The sequence below is a fragment of the Gekko japonicus genome, unplaced genomic scaffold, assembly GCF_001447785.1.
Source record: "Gekko japonicus isolate JY-2015 unplaced genomic scaffold, Gekko_japonicus_V1.1 scaffold3232, whole genome shotgun sequence".
Lineage (NCBI taxonomy): Eukaryota > Metazoa > Chordata > Lepidosauria > Squamata > Gekkonidae > Gekko > Gekko japonicus.
Genome location: NW_015167153.1, coordinates 160,090 through 168,701, shown reverse-complemented (window position 1 = coordinate 168,701; position 8,612 = coordinate 160,090). Strand labels below are relative to the sequence as shown.

The following is an 8,612-nucleotide window of genomic DNA, read 5'->3' as shown; positions in this document are numbered from 1 at the left end:
AGGTGGGGGCAATTTATCTCTGATCAGTGAGTATTAGATATGATCCAGCTTGGCTAATCTCTTGAATTCTCCTGAACGCTACCAAACCACTTTATACTGCCCGCCCAGGAGGAATCCAAATTAGTAGCTAAAAATGCAAGTAACTAGGGAACATCACCGAACCATTTCTAAGCCACTTACATTGTCTTGAAAAAGTTCAGGATGCATCCCTTTCACAAAATGCAATGCAAACATTAGTTGATCGGCCTGCAATGACAGAAAGGCAAACAAATTAATAACGGCCCTGTTCATACGAGGTGTTTTGGGACAGGAGGGGGACGGAACGGGGGCGGAGCAAACGGGCGCGATCCCACGGCAACATCTGGGAATTGTTGCCTGCCCGTCCCTGTTCCGTCCCAAACGCCGATACCGCGCAGCAAAAAACCCCACCTACCTAGGTGGTTGTATCCCTTGAATGGAGCCCCCCAACGCGGGCGGTGGATTGGCCGGCCGCGTCCTTGTGCCGTCGCATCTCGGCCCCCAGCCGTACTGCGCATGCTTGAGCATGCGCAGTTCGGCAGCCTCCCCCTCCCATCGGACTCTTGCTCCCTGGCATCTGATCGTGCCGGGGAGTGATGCGCCGCGGCTGATGGGATCAGTGGGATCCCGCCGCGGCATCTCAAGTACGGTGCGGCTCTGATTAGCCGCGTTTCAGCCGTCCCGTGTGGCAGCGACCAACGTTATCCTATTCCACAACCTTCTTAGGAATTCACACTTAATTAAATAAGCTGATTACCAGATTGTACATAAGACTTTCAAGGAGCTCATCAAATACCCTCACAGGGCATTTATTCTATGGGATTTCCTAAAACAGAATTACTCACTTCCGTAAGACACGAGAAAGTTCCTCATTTCATGGCATTCTTGCTCCACTCCGCTACACCTCAGATGCATTTTTTATTTTCGGAATCTGACACACATTTAACCTTTCTCAGGGATTAGTCTCGAACACTACCATCCTAAGCAAAAGTCACACCTTCTATGCCCACCTTTTTCAGTGGACTCAGAAAGGTGTAACTCTGCTTGGGATGGCACTGCATATGTGCTTAGAAGGGAACCCGTTTCCGATAGTTGCATACCTAATATAGAACAAAGTCAAGGCAGCCCAAAAGTCACACAGCATATGGACCTCGCTGTTGGACTACAATACGAAAATGTATTACAAATTTCTCATATGGTGTGTGACTGCATATAGCCGGGGGCAAGGGAGAATGAGAATTTTTACTGATAGGCACAGTTTTATTCCATCACTATAAAATGCCAAATAGAATTGGAAATGCTAAAAAATACAAGGGGTTCTGCTCTACGTGCCAGGAATTAGATTGGGTGTTAGATGTAGTGGCACGGTTCATTTTTGTTTACCCTGCTGCAGCTAAAAAGCCAGTGTAAAGAAACACTACATAAAATGCAGCGGCCATGGAGCCAGGAAATCCCCACTTTAAATCCCATTTCATCCACAAATTCATTAGGTGCTAGTACAGCTTTAACAGTACTGACTCCCTAATCATAAATAAGAAAGTGGACTGGGGATCGTGAGCTCCTTTATCCTTTCCCATGCCCACCAGCCTTTATAATGATTAAACATTACACCAATGCCAACTTCAACCATGCTGCATGGTTACTGGGATTTGCACCTTATCGGGATTTGAAATCATTTCATTCCTTTCAACAAATGACTCCTGAAGACTGTACTTCTCTGTTCTGCCCTGCTTGTGGCTTGATGCTCTATAACAGCTGCTGTATTTTTTAGCGTGGCATGCCATGATTTTTTAAAATGAAATCTAAATAATGCAAAAGAGATCGGGCTAATTCAACTTTGTAATTCACAAAGGCTTAGACTTTAGTTTGGATTTTTTTTTAATACAGAATGGCTGAGGCATCTGAGCAGCAGGCAGGGTTGCATTTCAGTCATATATCAGTTGAAGTGAAAGGGTAATTGAACTAGCTCATTTCTGCACCAAGCAACTACATAAATCCCCCTTACTACTAATTTATAGTTTTTCAATGAATTCGCTTTCAGAGTTAACCAGCAGCATTTTAAAAGCACCCACAGAACCCAGCTGAAACAAAGGGTCAGATGCACCAGGGTTGGTGATGTAGAGCACCATCATAACAAAAGCAAATGGCAATAATTCATTTTGATATCTCAAAATTATATCTTTAACCTTCCATTTATCTTCAGTTCCTTGGGGGGAAACTGGAAAATGTGTGTGCGTGTGTGTAGATGAATCTGCTCAATTGTTAAAATCTTTGACAAAGTCCTTGCTCTCTGTGCCCTCCCCCACCCCCAAACTTCCGCAGTGAGAGAGGGGTTATCTTTTTCTGTCATGGTGCCTTGTCCATGTAACTCTCTCCCGACTTCTATTTGCCTGAGGCCAACTCTTTTGTATTTTATGAGAAGATGTTTTTGTTTTCACAATAAATGTCCCCCCTTCTTCTCCCTCATTTTTTTTTTTTTGGGGGGGGTACATTTCTAGCTAGTTAGAGAATGATTACAAAAATCAAGTTTTAATTGGTTTTCAAGTGCTCAGTTACTGAAATGCTCCTGACACAAATGCTGAGCATATAAAAAGGCTAGAATACAAATGAAAATACCTTGAAGTAAAAAATTGTAAGACTTAATTTATCTGTAACAAGAACGAGCTGTTACATAATTCTACACAATATATGTTTACACAGCACTTGAGAGTGCACTGCCCTTCACATACATTATCCTGTTGTAATCCCAGTAATGTGGTTTATTAATTCCAAGTGGCCACTAAGAAGGTCACACTAGAGATAAGATTTGAACTGGGGACCAAATGATTTGTAGCTTGGTCTCACTGCTAATATGGTATACCAATCTCCAATCATTCTATCCAGTTGAATACAGAAATGTAGGTATGGCTTTACAAATTTAGGCAATTTCAGTTGTTTTCTATATATGAAGCTCAGATTTCTGGTGGGAGAGAATATCTATTCACTGGATCTGGACACAGCTTTTGCATGTATTCTAGCTTCATTATATTTGAACACAAACTATCTAAATACTGTATCTGATTATTTTAATCCAAGTAGCGATAACCGCTTCCCTCTTCTTCAAATTGACTGATTGGCTAGTACACTTGAAAAATATTCAAGGAGCTCAATGGGCTGTTACAAAACAGGTCAATCATTTTTCAGTGCCAGCTCACTCCTTTTCAGGCTATTGTGTCTTGCATGCTAATATCACAATACCCTACTCTCCAAAAGCCTATGTTGCCTTGCAGCTGTGCAGAAGCAGAGCAGCAAAATATCAGTAGTCCAGCACCCCCCAGGTTCTGAGTGTCATGTTTACCAGTAAAGTGCTTTTATTTAAGCAAAGCCAAGATATTTCATACCAAGCAAGGCCAGGATTGAAATGTTCCCAATAGCTGCAGATTTATTTAAGAATTAATGGGCTCAACAGATATGCTACCAGAGGATGAAACATACAGGATGGGAGTCAGCATCATACAGTTTATTGTCCCTTAAACAGAGGTATTATTATTCTGTGCTTAATGGGACTGAAAAAAATGTTTTATAAGCCAAACTCTGGGTGGAAGGAAATATTTCTTCAGGTGGGGGGGTTTACACAAAGAGATAGCATCAGATTCCCAAGCATAACAAGCAGGCAAGGATGCTCAACTAGTTGTTCTTTTCTAATTCTCCTTGAACTACAGAATTGTAATGTAATGCTCAAAACTATTTCAGTGCATTAATTTATCTTACAATACTTAATATATGAGCATTGCTGTCTCTTACCAATATAACTCAAAATGTTCACAGCATGACACCTACAGTTGCTCTATTTGCCCTTAAGCTGGTACCTAAGGAAGCCACTTATGTTAAGACAGCTCCTGCGGGCTCAAGATTTCTTAGTAGCCACAGAAGAAAAGAATTACTTCTTGGCAGGAAGAGTGCAAGCTAAACCCCAGGTGAATATTCTACCTATATAGTTTCACTCCCACCAACTAGAAGCCGTTGGGTCCTTATAGGCAACAGCCTCTCTGGAAGCAGGCCTGTAGCCACAGGGGGGCATTTGGGGGTGACACTCCCCACAGATGATCCTTGCCCCACCCTGGGAGGATGCCTGCTCCCACCCCCAGTCCATCATGCTCCTTACCTCTGCACGCTGTGGCCTCGCCAGCTTTTCCTGCTGCAGCTGAGCAGAACGAGAGGAAGAGGGGTGGCCTAGCCGGGTCTACCTCCCCTCCTTGCTCAGCTACAGCTGGAAGCAGCTGGAAGACCCAGCGAGGCTGTGCAGTGACTGCCTGCCAGGGTAAGGAGTTGCTCCTCCTCTCCCTCCCCTCCTGCTCAGCCACAGGAAGAGGCAGGGCAGAATGATGTTCCACTGCACCTGCGCAAGGGCAGCAGGGGAGGAGTTTGCCACTGGCATCATGTGACCCTGGGGTGGCTGGGCTGGTGCAGGCACAGTGAGGTGCTGGGGCAGGCCATTCTGCCCTGCCTGCCTGCCTCCTCCGTGCCAAGCTACGCTGGGTCTTGCTGCTTCCTGCTGCAGCCAAGGGACGGCCTTGCCAGGTCTGAGAAGCCCACTGCAGATAGCACCTGCATAGGAGGGGGGGGGAGAGGGGAGCACCACACTTATTCACCTTGCCCTCACTTTGCCCGTGTTTGCTTCGCCCCACCTGCCGGGCTCTCTCGAGCTCAGGCATGGAGAAGGCAGGCATGCAGGGCAGCGGACTGTGCTGGTGAAGAGAATGGTGGAGGAAGCAGTCAGGAAGGGGAGAATGGCCTGCCCCGGTGCCAATCATCGAGTTACTTCCAAGTGACATCACAAGGGATGTCACCATGTTGGGGACAAGCACCCTCCACCCCAAATTTTCTGGCTATGGGGCTGCCTGGAAGTAAATTCTTGGGTTCATAGTAATGCAGAGATGAGAAATGGTAAACTGAGAAATAAAGTTTCTGAGATTAAGCCTACCTTCAATTTAAGAATGATAGCATCTTGCTCATTCACTGGGGTAATTTCTCTGTTAACGAGGCACCAGTTCTTTGTAGCACTGTACTTGTTTGAGCTGCTCATGCTTGAAATACAGGGCTCGTTCCACTGGAAGCAGGGGAACCATCATAACAAGTTTTTGTGAACCTAATGGAAGGTTTCCTTAAAGTCCAGAAATTCATGTACCTACAAATCTGTATGTCTTTTGGTGTTCTTCACTACAGAACCATGGGTGCAATATAGCACAGAGGTCACAGTGAATGAATTTATAGGGCACTGAAACATGTACATAACAAGTGACTAGGCATAGAGATGGAATCTACTCCTGCCTCAATCAGCCAAAAGGCAAACGACATCCAGCCTCCTTCCACCTAAAGTCCTTATGACCAAATTATATGTGATGGTTAGTCTATGAGTGGATCCTTCATATGGCTTCTGCATGCATCTCCCTCTCCCCCCTTGCGAAAGGGTCAAATAAAAGCCTGAAGAGGGGGAAATTCAAAATGTGAAAATCCTATGAGTTGTTGTTTTTTTTTAAAGCAAACCCTTCTCCCGGACCATGATCTTAATGTAAACCCTTTGCAGCTCCCATTAAAAGTTTTTTTAACCCATTTATGACAGTGAGAAATTTATGAATAGATCTCCCATTGTTTTAAAAATTGTGCCTACCCTATTCTCCAACTGTGGCAAGTCAGACCCATGCATTCCAATACTGATGGGGAAATGAGGAAGAAAAAATGGGTTACAACACTTCTGGGAAGCTGGTGGCGAGGGTCTGTTTGTCAGCACGAGAGCTGCTACGGACAATATTATCTCAGGATACCAGAACCCAATACAGTGCAGAGAATGATGGTTTTATGAGCTAACCGCTGTGTACTTAAGAAATATGTCTTGATCAGAATTCAACTGAGGAATCCTGAGAGTGCTATTTGTTTTGCACAACCTTCCTTTCCTTCTTATTCTAGTCACTGATGCTGCTGAAGCTAATGTTGCCTCAGTGCTGTAATAAGCCCATGATCCTGAGATGAGCAGAGAGACTGTTCACGGAACAGAAAACTCATTTGTTCTGCCAAACAAGACAAAAAGCTGCTGTGCAAAGCTCTCATGAGTAAAAGGCAAATACCTCTTACTAACAAATAAGCAAAATTTGCCATTATTGCCTTATCCAATGATCCATATATTTAAGTGTGCCCAACTACGACTGCTCTGGGAATATAATTTTGCACTCAATACTGTAAGTCAGAGAGAAGGAAAACAAAAAATTACCTTAAATAAGCAGCGACAGACATATTCGTACACCATGTGTTTTAATGAGCTGATAAGAGACTTGATTCTTTCTTCGGTATTTCCTAAATCCTGAAAATAATGGTTTGGATATAAACATGCATTTAAATATCTCTTTATAGATGAAAAAGATAAAGTGACACAAATGTAATTTCAGTGAAGTATAGAGAGATTCAAATCTGGCTTCATATCTCTATGTTCGACCCCAAAATAATAGATCTCTTGTACAATCAACAGAAGCCCGAATAGCCAAGCTTAACTAAAGCTCATCAGAACCTGGAAGCTAAGCAGGGTAGGCCGTGGTCAGTACTTGGACAGGAGACCTCAAAGGAAGGCTGGGGGTGGCTACCTGGAGGAAGCCAATGACAAACCACTTCTGAAGTCCCTCGCCTGTAATGACCCCATTGATGGAGTCGCCGTGAGTCTGTTATGACTGACAACACATTCTTCTACACAACTAACGAAGATTAATTCAAACCAGTCATCAAAATAACTTGGAAATACAGACACCTCTACTGGAGAAACAATTTTGGTAACATGGAGAAAATAACTCATCATACCCAATGCCCACTTCCTTTCTTAAAGCTCACAGCCTTGGAGTACAGAACTCCTTAGAATTTAGGGCCTTTCAAGGGCTTGCCAATTTCCAGAGCTAGAACTGGACGGGGCATCAGATGCTCCTGTAGGTACCAGCACATGTAGAGACAAGAGGGAGACAGCAACTCCTGGGGAGACCCACAATATCAGCTTAGGCAGGCAGGAACCTATGGGATCTGGGGGCCTGCTGCTCGCTTCCTGAGCTCACCTTCCATTTCAGAAGTCCCCACAATCCGCCCATGAGACCAAGAACAAAGACAGGAGCAGGCCTGAACAATAATACAGAGGATGGAGCCATAACTAGTGGCATGAAATCTTCTTTCTGACTACCACTGACCCGACCTACAAGACCAATATTTGGTGCTACTACAAGCTTGAGCTTTTATTCCTTTTCACTATTCAGTGGGCCGGCAAAGCAAGACTGGATCTTTTTTTAAAAAAGGCAAAGGTCTGCTGCTACTTGGAAGCTGGAAACATCTATTTCTGATCAACTCTGTGTCATCTGCCTCATGCTCCAGCTTCGTGGACAGAGAGCTCTCCTGCTATTTCGGCAATCTTGTCCTAAATGCTATTTGCTGCCCTGCTGGATGGCTCCTCAGCCTTGCCCACAGGAATGCAATCTGAACTTTATCATCCCAGCATTGGTAGAAACAGGTCTAATTTTTTTCCCCTAAACGTAAGGAATGAGACTTTCTGTAAAATCAACTTCCTGCCTTTTCCTTGATCAAAGTCCTAGAATATCTCAGCCAGATTCAAGGAAGCTTGCACGGAAATGGGTGAGAAAGGCACAGCATCCTGAATTCGGCTTGTGTCGTACCAGTATTACTAAACCTGGAACAGACAAGCAGTATGGCCTGTCTGACTGAATTCAAGATGGTGTCAGCCAAGTGGCCCCTCTAAGCAGGGGATCTGCAGAATGACATTAAGACCAGCCTACATAATGGAGAGTCTAAGGAGGTTTCTGCACAAATTGAAAACAGGTCAGCGCATTAATATTGTAGAGGTCTGAATCTTTCTTTTATAACCAGTGAGATATTTTAGTCCTCATAAATAGGAAATAAAGCTGAACGGGCACCCTGGAGGGCCGCGTCTCTCTTTTCCAAACACGGGCCCTTTGGAGAGGAGACCTGAGGCTCCCTGATGCCTCTCCTTAGTGATTTCTTTGCTGATGTTTTGATATTTTGTTTTTGTGATTCATCGTTTTATTATATTTTTATTTCTGTAACTCACTGAGAGTGCCGCCACATGAAAAGCAAATGACAACATCTTACAAGTTAAATAAAGTAATAAGAACATAGGAAGAGCCCTGCTGGAGCAGACCAATGGTCCATCTAGTCCAGCATTCTGTCTCACACAGTGGCCAAACAGTTCCTTCGAAGGTCTAACGACAGGGCATAGAGGTCAAGGCCTTCTCCTGATGTTGCCTGGGATTCAGAGGTCTACTGCATCCGAACTTGGAGGTTCCCATTAGTCACCACTACATCACAGAAAGATCTATCCTGTATGACTCGGTCTAATCCCAATTTAAAGCATTCTGTGGCTGTGGCCATCACTACATCCTCTGGCAGCAAATTCTACATTTTAATCACTTGTTGTGTAAAGAAGTATTTCCTTTTGTCCGTCCTGAATCTACTGCCCATCAGCTTCATTGGGTGCCCTGCAGTTCTAGTATTTTGGGAGAGGGAGAAAAAGAATATAAATAAATAAATAACTGTCCCTCAAAATCAATTTT

At 44.1% G+C, this 8,612-nt stretch overlaps 1 protein-coding gene across 1 annotated transcript in view; it reads right to left on the bottom strand.

Moving 5' to 3' along the window:
* Positions 1 to 8,612, bottom strand: part of DYNC2H1 (dynein, cytoplasmic 2, heavy chain 1) — a 132,967-nt gene that overhangs the window by 5,400 nt on the left and 118,955 nt on the right. The window contains exons 69-70 of the mRNA XM_015413100.1: positions 6,266 to 6,355; positions 181 to 246 (exon numbers count right to left, since the gene is read on the bottom strand). Of these exons, the coding sequence (XP_015268586.1) occupies positions 181 to 246; positions 6,266 to 6,355 (156 nt within the window). The remainder of the gene's footprint in view (positions 1 to 180; positions 247 to 6,265; positions 6,356 to 8,612) is intronic.